General features: G+C 46.1%; 1 protein-coding gene across 8 annotated transcripts in view; it reads right to left on the reverse strand.

Annotated features, from left to right (window-relative positions):
- The window catches only part of LOC139764574 (uncharacterized), a 396,710-nt gene that overhangs the window by 32,991 nt on the left and 345,239 nt on the right, over positions 1-18,480 (reverse strand). For 6 of the 8 annotated variants that reach the window (XR_011716407.1, XM_071691377.1, XM_071691375.1 and 3 more), the window contains 7 exons: positions 12,856-12,999; positions 4,151-4,465; positions 3,669-3,890; positions 2,979-3,092; positions 1,728-1,892; positions 733-920; positions 166-315 (listed from right to left, as the gene is read on the reverse strand). Coding sequence is in view for 7 of the 8 variants with exons in the window: in XM_071691377.1 (XP_071547478.1) it covers positions 166-315; positions 733-920; positions 1,728-1,892; positions 2,979-3,092; positions 3,669-3,890; positions 4,151-4,465; positions 12,856-12,999 (1,298 nt within the window). In the remaining variant the exon portion in view is untranslated. The remainder of the gene's footprint in view (positions 1-165; positions 316-732; positions 921-1,727; positions 1,893-2,978; positions 3,093-3,668; positions 3,891-4,150; positions 4,466-12,855; positions 13,000-18,480) is intronic. The other 2 variants (XM_071691373.1, XM_071691376.1) reach the window with 2 other exon arrangements.

An 18,480-nucleotide genomic window follows, 5' to 3' on the forward strand; every position in this document is an offset into this window, starting at 1 on the left:
CACAGATGGGAAAACAGACGTCAAATAAAAAAAAAAATGCTAAATGAATGAAGTACAGTGACATGAAAATGAAAATATGAGGTGGGCAGAGTTCATGTTATTGCTGGCAAAGGAAGCAGCCACCCACCCCACTCCAACACAGGTTAATAATATTGGCGTACTCACCGCTGCACCATAAGACGAGAATCGTTCTCCTCCTCCTCCAGTTCACACTTCTCGTCAAACATTTCGCGTCGCGCCCTCTCCGACGCCGACAGCCGCTGCTTCAGGACACGGATCTCGCCCTTCAGGGCTTCCTCTGCGTCCGTCCCGCGGCTGGAACCGCCGAAAGGAAAGGACATTGGCCAAACCGTCAGGATTTATCAGTATGATTTAGTCATAACATCACCATCACATTTATCTAATTATTTAAAATCTAGGTCCAGGTGGCTAGAGATAAATCTGTCAATACCTTTATCGGCTGCTGACTTGGGAGGGATGGACGGGTTTGCAAGAAAGGAAGAATTTGGAAAAAGGATTTAATCATTTTTTTTTTCGACGGGAAAATGGAAGACAAAAAAAACAAAACAAGAGAGAGAGAGAATAACAGATCCTCGGGCTTTACATGGTGAGTGAGTTGTTAATAAAAGTACTCAAAAGTTTATGTTTATAAAACAGTGGAGAAGCAGGATTACAGGTAATAGAAAATGCGAGCAGAAATCAGTTCTTCGTTCAAACGTGTCGGGGTCTCACCTGGTCGTGTATGTTCTCATTTGATCCTTGAGGGAGTCGCTCTCGAGCATCAGCTGTTCCTTCTCGCACTTGAGGTGTTCCAGCTCCTGCTGTAGACGCCTCTCGCCCTCTACGATGCTGTCGTACTCCAGCTTGGTGAGGCTCACCCGCTGGTCGTCCAGGGCCGCCTTGAGGTATTCATCGCTCTCCTGCGGTACAGGGAGGAGAAGGAAGAGGAGAACGAGGATTAATGTACCGTTCTCTGGCGGGCGGCTGGTGCAGTGAGCTTGGATTGCCAGTCATCCAATTCAAAGGTTAAAGGCATGGAGCTGACAGCTGGCTGACGCTCGGATAAAATGATGGGCAATTTGTGGAGTTGACAGCCGGCTGATGTTCAGATAAAATTTAGGGGCAGGTCGTGAAAGCTGACAGCTACCTGACGCTCACATAAAGTGAGGGGCAACTTGAAGAGCTGACGCTCATATAGAGTGAGGGGCAAGTTGTGGGGCTGAAAGCTGGCTGACGCTCTCGTAATATGAGGAGAACTTGTGCCGACAGGCGGATGACTGTTACATAATGAAGCTTAAGATCTGACATCCACACCACCACACTGGGTGGCATAAGAGGCTCAAAGACAACCCGCTAACATTCAGCGAGTTCTTTCCAAACAGGTTTTGCAACGGCGAGAAAAATTTAATGAATGAGATTTTTTTTTTCTAAAACAGGAAAGGCATAATGATCGATCAAGAATATTTCACCAAGACTAGATTTATGAATATGACGTATGAAACTAACTACAAATCACGGTACACTCAAAATACATTCTTCTATATAATTTCTTCATTATCAGGCTCCATAAGCAGCTCCTGTATTTGAAGCAGGAGTTTATTCAAAGCTAGGTTTCTGTCTACAACTAATACATACATAATATGTACAGGATTACTTACCACAGTCATGCTACATAAAGAGGGAACTCTGGTTGGGTGAGGTCATAACATAAAAGCCCCCCCTCTTACCTGCAGGTCCTGGAGTCTGAGTTGCCTCAGGTCACGACCCTGTACGGCCGACCTTATGGCAGCCAGGCGAGCCACGGCGCTCTGCAAGTCAACCTCAGCTTGCTGGATCTCGCGCTCTGACCTGTGCAGGTCAACCTCATAGTCCAGCACAGCCGGGACCTGCGACTGGTCGAGCCAAGTACGGGGGGTCAAAGAAAGCACATGCACAAGCAGTCAGTGCGCTAAAGCTTCATGTCATTATTAAAAGCTTGGAGAAATCTTTTTTTTTTTTATATATGTATATATATATATATATATAAGGTCATAATTAGCATCTGAATATATTAGCAAAAAAAAAATATTAGCTGGCGAGAGAGAGTAGTGCAAATACTGTCAGAATCTGATTAAAATGCAATACTAAAGAGGACAACATGATGAAGCAGTCATATGTGCACATCAAGAGTGACAAGTGAAGGTGTGGGACTGTACTTCAAAAGATGCCATGCTTCAGAGCTTCTTACAGCAGTACTCACTGCCATCCATCCACGATCACACATGGACACGCACTTTGTTATGTACACATACACATATGCATCTACATACTGTTATACACCGACCCTAATAAACGTACAAGGAGACACGTATGGAGGACATGCGTACTATACGCATACATCATAATATATTATTTCACTCTCTTCGTCCTTCGTGTTTCCGTGAGTGCTTGAGTACATGCATATTCATACGACATCAAAGAAGATACCATCCCTCACTGTAGCACTAGATCATACGCAGGGTGAAGACCTCCCTCTCACAGTATTACATCATACGTAGAGAGAAGACATCCCTCTCACTGTATCACCACACCATCCGTAGGATGAAGACCTTCTCACTGTATCACCACATCATACCAAGGGTGAAGACCCCCCCCTCACTGTATTTCTTCATACGCAGAGTGAAGACCCACTCTTTTATTACCATATCATACCAAGGGTGAAGACCGCCCCCCCCCCTCACAGTAGCATCACATCATACCAGGGGTAAAGACGCCCCTCTCCTCCTTCCTCACCACATCACACCAGGGGTGAAGACCCCCGCTTCACTGCAACACATCAAAACGAGGACACGCAAAACAGCCTACTCAAAAGCATCCTCCTCATTCAAATCACATCACGCACACATATCACCACCATACAGCTCTATACATAGGGTTTTTGGTGAGATGCGATGCACGCGACAAGGATGCAGGCACCATACCGCACCACTTCAACTCACCAGGTCCGTCTGTGTCGTGACGTGCACCAGCTCGCACGAAGTGTCGAAGATTCCCGACTCCTGGAAGCTGGTGGCAGCCTCCAGGGTAGAGACCATCTTCACGGGGCGGTGATGCTGCGGCGGAGGAGGGAGGGAGAGAGAGAGAGAGAGAGAGGTAGATAGAGGAGGTGTTTTAGACACGCACATCTTTGTGTTGAACTGAAGCAAAATACAAGTCAGCAGTGTTTAAGTATTTGGAACGGTGATTGACATTTTGACCATTATTGTATGTGCCAAAAATAATCAAATCCGCATAAGTAATGCCCCTAAAAACGCCCGCGTTGCACAAGTATTTATAAAACATGACTTCCTCATAGTTCAAGCATTCTTTAAGTACAGGCATGGAATCAATGAGGCAGTGAGGAATGTCTGCACAAAAGAGCAACTTCGAATGTATTTACAAACATGACACCAGATACACTGGTTCTGAGGGGTGGGTGGAGTGGTACTGGTGGTGGTGGGGTTGAGTGAGTGGGTGGGTGGATGGTCGGGGTTGAATGGACAGGTGGGTGGATGTTCAGGGTTAAGTGGATAGGTGGATGGATGGTCAGGGTTGAATGGAGAGGTGGGTGGATTGGTCAGGGTTGAGTGGATAGGTGGATGGAAGGTCAGGGTTGAGTGGATATAGATGGGTGGATGTGGGCGGCTCACCTGGACATGTTCTGGGGAGTCGCTCTCGGCGTCGCTGAGGTCAGAGTGGATGGAGGGCGTCTTGCGGTGCACTAGCTCGCTTTCCGTGCCCGAGGCCTCCGTACGGGTCTCGTGGGCCTCGCTCAGGCTGGCCACCGCCTCCTGCAGCTCCCGGTTCTCCTCCGTCAGGTTCACCACACGCTCCTGCAGCTCAGACAGGGTGCTGTCCAGCATTCGCAGTTTCTACAGAATTGTCGAGGAGAATGGCAGGTCAAGATATGTTAGCCTATCACATTATTTTACTTCTATTTTCACTTTGCTTAGGTTAAGGTCAGTTGCGATAGTGCTAATGCCTAGCGTAAATCGTGTAAATTATGTAAATTTACTCAAATTTGTTCTGGAAGAGGTGTGTGTGTGTGTGTGTGTGTGTGTGTGTGTGTGTGTGTGTGTGTGTGTGTGTGTGTGTGTCTATTCTACAGAGAAAGGGGGTAGGTGGCACTGACCGTGATGGTGTCCAGAAGGACGGGCTCTTGAGCTACAGGGTCCGCTAAGGTCTCCTGCAGGCGGGCGGCAAGCAGCATCAAATCTCGTCCCAGGTCACAACCCACCTCCTCCACGCCCATCCTGCTCTTGGCCGTGGGCGTGGGCGTTGCAAGTGTGGGGCTCATGGGTGAGGATAACCCATGATGGGCGTGAGTCGGGAGGGTGGCCACCCAGTCCAGTAGGGCGGCCAAGTTGCTGGCGGCGGGGCTGTCCGGGTCGCCGGCCGCGCGAGAGAGTTGCGCCAGCCACACGCGCCCCTCCGACACCCGCGCCTTCTGCCGGCAACAACACACGTTAACACAAACATGACCGCACCAGGAATACGAAACAAGCCTGAAATAACTCATCTCGAGTGCACGAAATATACAAAAATTACCGTCGTTCCTTGTATATAATAACCGAGAAAGAAGACTAGGCACAGAGTACTCCTCTTCACTTCCATGGAGAGTATGAACAGCATTATGGTGATACGAAGAACAGGAACGAGAACAACGTCTAAGCGCCAACTAGTGCAGTGTTGTGGACTGAATTTTATCCGACCATGGACAGTGTAAATAATGAAAAATGGGGATACGATAAACCGACATGAAGGGGTAGGAAGCTGAGATTTTATCGTAAAGGGTCAAGGAGGACTGGCACAGATCCTCCACCATAAATGGAGACGTTTTGTAGAAGGGACGAACACCTGGGACGATGCGGGAGTGGTTCAAACATGACCAAGAGCTCAGTACCGATCATGTTCAATGTTCAGAGAGCTAGCGAGTTTAGACAAGATTGTGATTAATGATTAATCCATGATCTTTTTTGTTTACTGGGTAAACGGGGTAAGCAGAATGTATTCCAAGATGAATAGATATTCATCTGCGAGAAATGGTGAGTTTATCATGCAAGTTATGAGGTCTGTGTTTCCCAATACCTGCAAGAAATGGTGAGTGAAGGAGTTTAAAATGCAGGTTTATGATGTGTGTGTGTGTGTGTGTGTGTGTGTGTGTGTGTGTGTGTGTGTGTGTGTGTGTGTGTGTTTCCCAGCGTTCACTGACTGAGACTAGGAATGATCTCGAAGGTCACCACATACGACATTAAGGCGGGTGCAGGGCGACAGGAGGAGGAAGCCATGTTGCGCAGGGCGACAGACACACGCCACACACTCCTATAGAGGCAATCACACTCCGTGCAGACCGGTGCCATTCACATGTAAACACCTAGCTGACACGTACGGTCACAGAGGGTATTCTTGGCACAAAAATGATAAAGGATCAGTCTACCACAGTTTACAATGACGTCGTTGGATCGGGGGGGGGGGGGGGGGGGGGGAGCAGATACACAAGACAGGTACCAAAGAAAATGGAGATACATATTGAGAAGAGCCCGGCTTGAAAAACCTTAAGGAAAACTATCAGATGATTCTCGGATGTCCAGGACAACAACAACAACAACAACAAATCGCTAAGATTGGGCAAAAACAGGAATGTAATGGAAGGAACGGAGAATGGTAATATAGAACAGCCTAGTTTTAAATATAAAAGTTTTTAAGTAGTTATACATCATTTGCCGAAACGGAGTTTTTTTTTATTCTTTTTTTTCTGGTCTTATAAGTGACCATAATTGTGTAGTAGTATGAAAAAGAGAAAGACTACCCACTGGGGAAATGGGTTGCATGTTGGCGCGTTTGTGGTCGGTTACGCAAAGCATATTATAAATAAACATAAACATAAATAAACACGGATGACGTTTCCAGCTTCAACAGTTTTCCCCACTTGTATGAAGGATTACCAACGGGGATAGACGGGTAGAGAACCACTGGAGCCCATCTTTAAAAGGCTCCTCCATAGTGCTACAGGGTGAGGAATTTAGCCAAGTGGACAGTCTCACCTCAGATGCCGATAAGCCCTCTTCCCTGGCTAAGATCAAAGTTAAGATAAGATAGGCGAGCGGTATCTCTCTGTCCACTTTATGTAACGACGTGTTAGTACATGCTGAAAGCATTTGGTCGCTGAGATGTTGCATACAGTAACTGGCATATATATATATATATATATATATATATATATATATATATATATATATATATATATATATATATATATATATAACAACGTCCCCCCCTCCCATTAACTACAACATTAGAACCACTACGGATAAAAATCACGACCATTACACACCTCAACTGTGTATTTTCAGCCGAATGCCTAAATGCAAAATACAGTTATTTATTAATGTACTTATTCATGATTAGGTCGAAATATCCGAAAGTGCGACAAACTATATGAAACACGTCATTTTGGCAAAAAAAAAAAAAAAGACACCAACATTATTAGTAACATATTCCCAGGGGGCCATACATCTTATCTTACATTGCGACGTCACCAGCATAGTGCTGGGCAAGGCCGCCACTGCACTACCACGCCCTCACCATCCTCCCACCCTAGGAAATTACCCTTCAGCTTTACTAATCACGCGCGGGAAGGGGTCTGTGTTGTCCATCACAACCAAAACACATTGCCAGGCACGAACGCAACGCAGGTCCTGTCTATAATGCCTCCGACAGCTTTACCAAGCAGCCATCGTGTCACAAGAGCCCCCAGTAACAGAATCTTTCTCCATGACCTACGTTCGTTCTGTCGTCTTAACCCATGCCCCTCCTGGCTTATCAACTTACATATACCTCAAGATGGTCTAGGAGGTCTTCTACCCCAAACAGCTCGGTCTGACCTTACTTTACCTCACCTTACTTATACTTTACAATGGTTCCGTAGTTCTCCTTACCCCACAGTTCGGTCTGGGATCTTACCTTAACCTTTCCTTTCAATGGTTTGGGAGATCTTCTATCCCCCCACAGCTAGGTCTCTGAAATCTTCCCCATCACTACTCAGACATGTCACCAGGATGCACCACCCTAAGCCAGCAGAGGGGGTCAACGACTTCTTGCACCTACATAAGTTATACACACCGGGATCGATATACTGATCTGGCCTCGTACACTGTGCCGTGGTTTCGTAACGCCCCTGCCGCAAACTCACCTCGGCCACCACCCGCTGACACGCACGCCCATACACAACCACACACCATACACACACACACACACACATATATATATATATATATATATATATATATATATATATATATATATATATATATATATACATATATATATATATATATATATATATATATATATATATATATATATATATATATATATATATATACATATAGATATATATTGCGTAAAAATGAACATGAACTAAAAATGGGCTACGTTAGTCCATACAGTCACAATGGCACAACTTAATATGTTCAGTGTACTAATTAGTAATGGCGTTCACAATGGTTGAATTAGGGACTACTAATTAGTAATGACTTTCACAATGGTTGAGTTAGGGACTTCTTACAGCTGGTCTCTGCGAGTCCGTATGTATTCCGTAAAGCTGTGTTGCCAAACTGCACTGCAAATCGAGGACGAAGGATCTCTGGTGGCAGGAGGTGATGGTGGAGAGATTGATCCAATGACATGTTCTCGAATTGTTGAGTGAAGTTCATACGAGAGAAAAGGGGATCATTGTGCTGAACATCTGACAAGTATGGCAAAGGGGGGCGAAGAATAATATTGCGCGCCTTTTTTTTTCTTACATCAAAAGGTCATGTGTTAACTTCCTCAAGTACCTCCAAGAGTCTCACCATCGAAAAGCCTTTGTTAAAATCACTCAAGTCCCTCTTCCCTCTCCCACACGACCGCGGCAGAATAACACAGGAAGAAGAGGGGGAGGAGGAAATCTGGTCCATATAGCTGACAGCAGTGACCTACATTCTCCGCGTGGAAACAGCCCGGGGAACATAAGGAACGGTCCACTGTCTCGACACTACTGACCCCATGAAGCAGTAGAGCAACACTGACAGATGAGGGTGGAACATCACACCGACAACACCATCTCCTCCGCTGGTATTTGTCACCTGAAACCGTACCAGAGGTCCTAACAAAATGGGTACAGAATTGAGGCAAGAGGCATTTCGCATTTTCTCAACACTTCCCTCATCAAGAAGCAATAAACATACGAGTATACGCGATAAGCTTACAAGCCCATGTGCATGCATACGGCCGCCTGTCTTCCGTCTCGTGCGAAGAAAAAGTACAAAGGAGTCTGAGAGATGCGAGCAGCACTGCATGGTCTGTTTGAAGTGTGTCGAGACTGGCCGGGTGACGCAGGGAGACAAGGAGGGTTCATCAAGGCCAAGCACGCTTATTATCCGGCGAGAGACTGAGTATAAAAGATCTTCGGATGAATACCAAGTATACGCCAGTACGTAAGCAAGACCCCAGTAATGTCATCGTCAAGCCCAGGAGGTCTTAACCAAGGAGTTTTCGTGAGTTGTGATCTTTCAACAGATGCCGAGAACAGAATGTCATCATTTGTCCAAACTATAACGAAGACGAGCACCAACGAAATGATACAAGGTTCGAATTCCACTGAAGAATGATCTAACCTTCAATACACAGCCAAAGAGACCGGATGACAGCTGAAGAGGATCTGAAGTGAGCCGGGGGTGGATGGTGTGAGAGCTAGAGGTGGAGGTGATGGGGGGGGGGATGAGGTGGGGGTAATGGAGGGGGTGAGAGGTGAAGGCAGCTGTGGGGCCGGGAGGGGATACACAAAAGATTGGGGAGGCATTACGGAAGCGGTCGAGAGGCATGAGGCGGGACGAGGAGCGGGAGAGGTATTGAATGTGAGGAGGGTATGGTTAGGTGGGGTAGGAGTGCTAGGGAGAGGCGTGCCATGGGCGGAGACGAGGCCTGGTACATCCCCCAAGACTTTTAAGTCTATACTCGGCCATAGGTTCACGGCCGCTTCCGGAGGCACGCTACAGGGTGGACAGTTACCACAACCTCGTATATCAGGCGGGTGTCGGCGACACGAGGGGCAAGGAGGGAGGGAGGGAGGACGTCTCCAAAGGTAAGACGCCAATAACCCAAGAAATACAGGGAGGGTGCTGCAGGGCAGAGAGTGTGCTGAGTGGGAGGGAGGGAGGGAGGGAGGGAGCATGGGCAAATAAGTGGCGGGTGAACACACCAGAACAGCGGGGTGAAGGTCTTCTACCTTGGGTCAAACGTGTGTGTGTGTGTGTGTGTGTGTGTGTGTGTGTGTGAGGGAGGGAGAAGGGGGTGCAGGCGGCATCGTACACGACCGCCTTGGCTCGTTCCTCTCCCTCCAACATCACCATAACCAGCCAATCACCATTATTACCACCGCCTACATCAGCAACATCGCCACTAACCGCAACCTGGATGGCCCCCGCCGTCACTACCCTCCTCATCACGTCTCCCTTAAATCGCCGTCATTTTCGATGTTCCCACACACAGAGAGGTGCCACCAACACCCGCAGTTCTCGGTCGAGTGTTACGGCACCCAAGCATATGATCTTCAAGGTGAGTAGGCCTCCGCTGCCCACCCGTCCTTCTCATCTTCACATACTGTCTTCCTCAAGGCGATGAGAACTCTACACTGAAACTACGGTGTAGAGAGAAATGCTTTTAGAAACCATACTGAAATTGTTTCGTTCGTTGGAGTGTTCAGGTTCCCATACGACGTCACTTCTCAAAAAAAAAAGAAAAAAATTACGTTCATCTGCAAAGACCGGGTTTAATCATTCATACTAATAATAATGTATGCTCAATAACCCATTTTTAACTCATTGCTTGTTACATCTCAACACACACACACACACACACACACACACACACACACACGGGGTTCCGTGGTGTTGCGGTTAGCGTCGCTGACCATGCATCACGCACGGGCCCGCCTAGTTTCGAATTCTGGGAGCAGCAGTCGGCCAATCCCAGATGTTCATCCTTCCCTCAGGGCTGATCGATAAATAGGTACCTGGCTCTGGCCGGGATGTGTGTCTGTGTGGACGCTTATAAAAGCTAACCGCGGTGTGAACAGCCAAGTATTGAGATACTGAGCAACACAGTGTGTAAAACTCCCCCCCCCCCCATAGCTCATAAAGAGTTAAGACACACACACACACACACACACACATTCCCTACCTCTAACACACCCAGGTGATGAGGGAATCCCGGACTGACCTGGGCGGCCAGGCTGGAGCTTCGGGGCGGACAAAATTAACAGGCAGCGGAGTCCTCGCCCCTCCAGCCTCCCATGTTTAACGCCAGCTGGTCACCACTACACCAAATCATCACCCAGCACAGTCTACCCACCCGTGGTAAACACACACACACACACACACACACTTTCAAGGGTCGAATTTCATCACTGCGAAAACAGCTTTGTGGAGGTACGTCCCTTGTGCCGAGAGAGAGAGAGAGAGAGAGAAGAGAGAGAGAGAGAGAGAGAGAGAGAAGAGAGAGATGGCATATTCTCAAGTTGATATTTGGTTCCTTCGCAACTGCGTGTCTGACGGCCTACTTGCCAATTCACAAAGACTTAGTCCTATAATCATTTCGAGTTTTACATACACTCGAAGTCGTTGCGTGTCTTCTCCCTCCAACCAACATAAACTCTCCCGGGTTTTATTTCTAGACGCATATGTTGCATCTCTTTAAACCTTGAGCAACACAGGCTGTCGTGGGTCATATGGAAAGTGTTCCAGTCTCCCTACCCCAGCAACACAAGCTGTGTTGGGTTATACTGGGAAAATGTCCTAGTTCCCCTGCAGCAACACAAGCTCTCCTTAGGTTATACCACCAAGTTTCTTCCACCTCCAGCAACAAAATCTCTCCCAAGTTATCATCCAGGAAGCGATTCCAGCTCCTCCACCTCCGGCAAAACAATCGCTCCTAGATTATATCGGGAAGTGTTCCAGTTGCACGTCCAGCAACACACGAGCCGCCCCGGGTTATATAATAAGGTCTGCTGCAGATGGTGTAGGGTTCCACAGGCCAGCTGCCGCGGGTGTGGATGTACATTCACCAAGCCTTAAGAAAAAAGAAAAAAAAAAAAAAAGAAAACTCGATCGGCAGGAAAGGACCAAAATATATCCCATAAATCAGCTTGGTAACCACGCAAAATTTGGCGACAGAAAATTGTGGGAACACGGATCGATAACTTAAAGTAATTATGTGGATAATGTGTGGTAGATTCAACTGAGTCGACAGTTACCTGTCTAAATATCTTGTATCTTAGAGCGTTCATAGTCTCCAAACATCAAAGTCTCAGAGAGAACACGAAATATTACAGTCACTGAAGACTTGTAATGCTCTTGAAATCATTTTGTGATCGATTTCCGCGCGAAACAAAACATTGTTGGGATTCGAAATCTCGGGAGGCAAACGGCAAGAATCTGGAAGACGGGAGTCGGGAGGAAGAATCTGTATCCTCCCTACTTTTTTTTCAATATGGTTGGAAGGTATGGCTGTTGGTGGCAGTCAGTGGTAGTGGTGACGGTACCGGTTCGTCTTGCGTCACCTGCCAGCACATGGAGCTCGTTCCCCCACTCCCCTCAATATGTTGGGTGTCCCGAGACGATAAGGGTCGACGTGTCCACGGGAGGAAATGCTTCTCCTTATCTAGGTTCAACCGAGAGGGTTACCTGTGGCGGGCTAGGGCCTAGGACGTGGTGGCCGGCGCCCTAAAACATCGGGCGGAGCCCACCAAGGTTACTTCACAAAACATACCATATAGTTCCTTGTCTTATGACTTTAAGAATCTCTTGAAAAATGTGATCTTAAAATGAAAATGTGTTGTCAGGTTTGAAAGTCCATTTGCCACATGAGAGAAGCATTTACCGAAGAATTCCTATAGCAACGATGTAAGCTATATATATATATATATATATATATATATATATATATATATATATATATATATATGGTGTATATACACCACATATATTGTTTCGATGCTATCAATAAACTAATTTAATGTAAAACTACATTCAGTTCCACATAATCAGAATGAACGCAGGAAAGAAATTAGGATTTACTTGTCTTTTCCAAAGCGAAGGAAATATCAGACTGGATGTCTCTCCAGCAACTAAGCCCACACTAGTAAAAGAAAAAAATTCTTAATCTTGATATAAACATTGCGTCAGGCAAAATAATATGTAAGAGCTCTATGATGCATTATAATATTCTCTATAAATATAATAATTATGAATAGAGGGATAAAGCTTTCCTGTGTGATACCACTTACGATTATATTTCACCGTTGGGTACCAATTGTCCAGTGGGTCCACAACTCCGGGAGCACTTCAAGGTCTTTCTACTCAACGGACCGAAACTCAACCATACGTAACACCCACAGTCGACCCTCCACTACCCTAGCAAAGGCTTCAAATCATCTAAACACGTAGATTCCATCAGTTACACTCTTCACACTACAACAAAAATCTTATTTCAATATGCTAACTGTACAATGTTTTCTTTCGACGGAAAATTCTTTCTCCAAATCGAGCAAGAAACAATGGTAACAGTCCAAAACTCGTACAATATCCCCTACTTCTCGCGAACTGTGATCTTGCCATGTTAAATCTTTAAGCCTGTCTCACCTCAACACACTGAGGACGCGTACTACTGGTTTTGGTGGCTACAGGCATTAACATCCGCTTCGTCGAAATTTTGAGCCGAGTTAATGATGGTGAAAAAGTGGTGATACGTTTATTACATTTTACAGTAAGGTACAGAACAACCATAGCCATGACTCACCTTATAATCGTTGGATATATCCAGTCCGGAGTCTATTGAGAGCGGGAGCGATAGATCTTCATTTGTTACTGCAATGCTGGCGTCATCCAGATCCGTGCTTGTCGACTGGTCGCACGTCTCCACTGCTACTCCGGATTCGGAACCCTGCAGAGATGAAGACGCCAGTGTCAGTCCAGACCGTAACAACACAATTCGTAACGTCTTTGTGCCACATAAAAGATGACAAAAGATAATTCTACATAAAACAGGTAACGTCAAGTCATTGGGGGAGAAGGGGGGAGGGGGGGAGGTTGCAGCAAACAATGCAGGCGCATTGCCATGCGCTCCGACAACAATGGTCCATCTCGCAAGTTTTCACTCCTTTAACACCGGCGAGGCTTGACCTGTCGCCCCCTGACCTTGCCACACACACACACACACACACACACACAGACGGCAAACAGGTTTGGTGTGGTTTCTGTTTTCGTCTTTTATACTAAGACACAATCCTAATCCACTGATATAAACCAAGAGGCGTTAAGAAAAAGGAGGGAAAATTAAAAAGTTAAATGTATATATATATATATATATATATATATATATATATATATATATATATATATATATATATAAAAGCAGCCACGTGAAGCCAACTCCCGAGACATTCACCAAACACCTAACCTAACCACAGCTGCACAGACCACTAACACAATCCACACTACCTACCAGAAAACACGAGAAGCTGCACGTGTATATTTTACTGAACTATTTCAACAAGGTCATACATTTACAAAAAAAAAAAAAAAAAAAAAAAAAAATGCTTTTTTTCAAACATTCCAAAGTCTAGTCTCTAAGAGAGAAAGGAGCCCCATTCGCAATGCGCTTAACACCCTTCTCTAACACCGTATGGTACATTAAGAATGGGAAGTGTGACGAAATCCAGTGCTCAAAGACTTCACACAATCAGCTGGAACTAGGCTAAAGGAATGACCCCGGACACAGTGGCTGAGGGACCGTGTCTGCTGGCGTGATCAAGGAGCGACGTTGCCTCACCTGGCTTTAACGAGGCACACGTGAAAGTGCAAATGAGTTTGCTGACACCTCTACGGATATTATCCTCCAACACAAGTCACGATGTCGAGTAAGTACCAAGGGAAAATTAACCGACGTTCCAGCTACTGAGAGACTGTCTTCGGCCCAAGATACCCCATCAGTCAACACACTGGCAATTCTTCCGACACATACGCAAGGTGACACATAAACATTTCTGCTTGATCGTGTTTCTTAAGCCCAGAGACATTAGAAGCTTTAGTCCTTGAACTGTCGCGAAAGGGAAACCTTCTAACCACGCATTTAAGAGGAAGGATCATCGTCTGGAGGCCAACACGGACGGGCATGACTGCACTCCGGAGAACACAGCCACGGCTATGCTTGGCTATCGTAGCGTAAAGCTAGCCACCAACACTGAAGCCAACGTCAACAATATATACTAAAAGGATTCTTGTATGACGAGGAACGGAGGAGACGACGACCTGCTGAAGAAGTCTCGACACCTCCAGCGTTCCATCAAGTCTAGGTAGGTGATGAACCTCTTACTGAAGTACTACCAAGTCGTTGAAGTGAAGAAGACAACTGCTAATAACCAGGTATCATGAGAGGAAAAACCTTGGGAAATTAGCTCTAAACGGAAAGAAAAGAGAAAACAATAAAGTTCGGCGAAAGATGGCGTAAAGAAGGTTGACGCAGGTTAAATACAAGACCAGTTACTAATGTTCCGCAACACCTGACGTGTCTCTCCTAGGCCAAGCATCTCGACCTGGTGTTCACCGTGACCCCCCATTACTCACTAGCCTGGGGTAGCGTCTGTACCCAGCAGTAACCTGGTGCTCCGATAACCCCAAGACTAAACATAGCACGTAAATAAGTCCCTCAAAAAAACTCGCGTCGGTGACTGGGACCCCCCCAGGGACTATGTCATTGTTTCAGGAGGTAATGACACCAGTGACGCTGCAAATAAAAGCTGAGCCAGGTATGTTACAGCTGGAGGCACATCCCGTCCTAGAATCCAACCCTTAAATAAATCTTAATAAATATACAGGGACCACAGTCGAGAACGGCAAAATTTCACGAATTTCTGGTAACTCTCTTTCTGCAAGGCACACTAATTCGTCAATACTTCCGTCAGATAATTCATCACATGAAAGACTCTCCCGTCTTGGCTCCAACTGGCCAATACCACAATGCGTTCGTGTTCTGCATCGCCGTGAGGCTTCTTGGGCCCACTCATCATCTGCTGCTATTCTTGTGAAGTTATTATACCCGGGAGCCCAGCGTTGCACAACTCTATCAGTCACTCAAATCGTCCAGCAACTTGGTGTGTCTGCCTACAACTCCATTCCACGACCGTCTTGTGAAGATGGTTTACACAGAGGGACACGTCCTGCCAATACGCGAGCTCCCGGGACTCAGGTGCGAGCCTTGAGTACAGACGAGTTAAGGAGTAATGAATAAATCTAATAATCGTCCTGGAGGCCATTCTAGACACTGAATGAGCTGCCTAACGATCTGGGTCAAACTAATGTAATTTCCCGCCTCACAGTTCTTACGAGTCACTTTAATTATACATGGAGAGAGAGAGAGAGAGAGAGAGAGAGAGAGAGAGAGAGAGAGAGAGAGAGGGGGGGGGGTGTTCCGTCACGTGACCATCGAGAAAGAAATTATCTGACGCATACAAAGTCCAACATGACGTCCTGGAAATCAATATTACCAGCTATCAATTATGTAATACCAGCTTGTAATCATGGAACAGACGTGTCTGTTTAAGTTTCCCCCGAAAAAAGTCAGCCTTAACTGTGCGCGTCTGGCATTGCAGACAAGATAACTTTTAAAAGTTTATACTGGTCATACATTCCAACCCTTCCAATCGAAATAGCGGAGCGGCCAGTGCAGGCAACAAGAGAGTGCCGTCCTTGGAAGGTCCGAGAAAGAAATCAATGCCTGGACTGCATTATTAACGTGTTGGTGAACTGAGCCTAGCTGGTGCCCTGCGAGATGCTCTTCGGAGAGTACGACGGAATATCGTATCGAAGCGTTACTGCTAAAACACAAGGGCAACAACAGTCAAACCAATAAAGTATAAGAATCTTTTACATAGAATCAAGTACCACCAGGGTGATTACATATGATTACAAGTAAGGTAAAGTGAAAGTACTTTGATAAGGCGTAATCGGTTGGCTGCTGTGTAATTTGGTACGGATGACAAGGGATCAACAATGAAAATAACGCTCCGAATATTGCCTCATGAGCCCACGACCCACTGGACGGGCAACCCCCGCACTTATTACATACACCTGATTGTCCATCAAAATGCACATATTTTTTTTTCTCTATTCACTCTGTTTCCATCACCGGTGACGTCAGGCAGTTGCCTCATAGCCTAGGAAGGTGAAACTTTGTGGAAGCTTTAGGAAAACAGACAATGATACGGGTAAGTGAGAGAGAGAGAGAGAGAGAGAGAGAGAGAGAGAGAGAGAGAGAGAGAGAGAGAGAGAGAGAGGGGGGGGGCAAAGGTGAAAGAGCTGGAAACAGAAGCCTGTATGAGGAGACAACAGAGAGAGAGAGAGAGAGAGAGAGAGAGAGAGAGAGAGAGAGAGAGAGAGAGAGAGAGAGAGAGAGAGAGAGAGAGAGAGAGAGAGTAAAGAATGGGGTAAAAAATGAATTAGTTGATAAACTCTGCGAGATGAGTATGTCGCAGGGGCGGACAGCAAGACAGTAGCAGAACCAGATTTCAAAACAGTGTCTCCAACAACTACCATCTGGACCAGAACACTTAACTACACGTACATCAAGACCCCCCACCCGCCGGCAGCAGTACCTCGTCCACCCTGAGGCAGAACCTGTTTCATTTAACTTGCCAATCATCAGCCGCCAACCACATGGGTCTCCCCTCCATCCCCCCCTTAACCGTGGTAATCGTTACTGCAGGACATTGAAGTTGGTATATGAAAGACTTCACATCCGGTTGGGAAATGGCAATCGCCAACACAACGGCAATATCGAGGTTATCAAAACGTCCCTCCCACTCAACCACCAGTCTGTCTCCGCCCCCCTCGGTGGCTAGGCTACAATCGACCCTCGATAACTTGGGACATGCGGACCACCTTGAAGTATTTTTTCTCCCCACACTTACATCACCGTTCGTATTACCTATTCCATCACTGCATCTCCTCCCCAACTTTCCTGCAGGGGCAGTGTGGTTTCATAAACTTCCCGGAGGTGTGTACGAAGCAATCATCCGTGTCCCGCCATCGAGGAAATATAGTCATAAAAGAAGGTGGGGAAAGTACGCATTGTTCCCCGACGTTCGACGACTTTATACACCAGTTGTGATGGGCCTGACCCCTAATTTTACAAGCCTTTGTGAGACAAATGTCTGGTGGAAAATAAGAAAATTCCACTCCACTGGTTTTATTTCCTTTGTGGGCATTTATTCTAACTGTCGTATCCTCGCCGTTACATCTGTAAAATATCTTTTGAGAAATCTGTGTCATCCATCAGTAAGTAACCTGTCTTTCCAGTTATCTGGGAAATCTTAAAAGAGCGTGTGGCTCTCTGGAGTGGAGATAACCATATCTTAAAAGCTATTCTCCGGGAAATCTTGCCATCTGAGGATCTGGCTTCTGGTCTATTTTTTCTTTTTCTTTGACCAGTGTGCAAGTGTGTATTTGATTGTAAGTTGAGGAGGAGTTTCAGACCCTCAGGGATGACGTGAGTCCAAGATCTTCCTCAAGGACGTCGTCGCATGGGAGTTAAAGCTTCGAACACGACGGTGCAAAACCACAGGACAAGTCAAGGCTCAAGCCATCACTCGCAAGGATCGTATCGTCAACTCTCAAAAGGTGTCAAGTGACTGAAAATTCTCCTTTACAATATCTCTGGCTTCTAACTACGATCTGTTCATTTCTAAAGGCTTTATATAAAGTTCAATTCTTCTCTACACAACATTCATGTAATGATTCATCACGTGCATTGCCTATTCATGAAAAACATATCAATCATACTCCGACAATACACAAATAGCTTGTTCGTAAGAGCTAGGTATTTAGTATGAACCCAGCACCCACCTTATGTAAATGGCGTCTCGTGCCACCCAACACCGTGACATCTGTCCAAAGCCTAGCTGAGAGAAGGAGACCTTCCCAGGCGATGCCCATGTGTTTCCAGCAACACACACTCAATGCACGACCCTCTCAGATTTACATACAGTTTTGTTGTTACCGCTAACACACACACACACACACACACACACAACGATCAAAAACACAATATCGCGTTATCACAACGTGTCACTTCCAAGGCATTGGCGGCATCGACGAAATTAATCTTTCATTGTTCCTGCTGTTTCCAGGGAAGGCACCAATCATGGGATAGACGACTACGATGGTTGTGCGCCCGGTGGCCCCCATCCGAGAACTCGAACACATGTCCAGGATTCTCAGGTCGCCTCGCTAACCACAGCTCCCAAATTCACAATAAATTCCATGAGTAGCGTATAACTATATCTGAATATATTTACATGGAACCTTCTGAGTATGACGTCAAAACTTTACAAACGGTCGTATAACGTCAGCAAGTACCATCATCTAA

The sequence above is a fragment of the Panulirus ornatus genome, chromosome 50 (assembly GCF_036320965.1).
Source record: "Panulirus ornatus isolate Po-2019 chromosome 50, ASM3632096v1, whole genome shotgun sequence".
Taxonomy (NCBI): domain Eukaryota; kingdom Metazoa; phylum Arthropoda; class Malacostraca; order Decapoda; family Palinuridae; genus Panulirus; species Panulirus ornatus.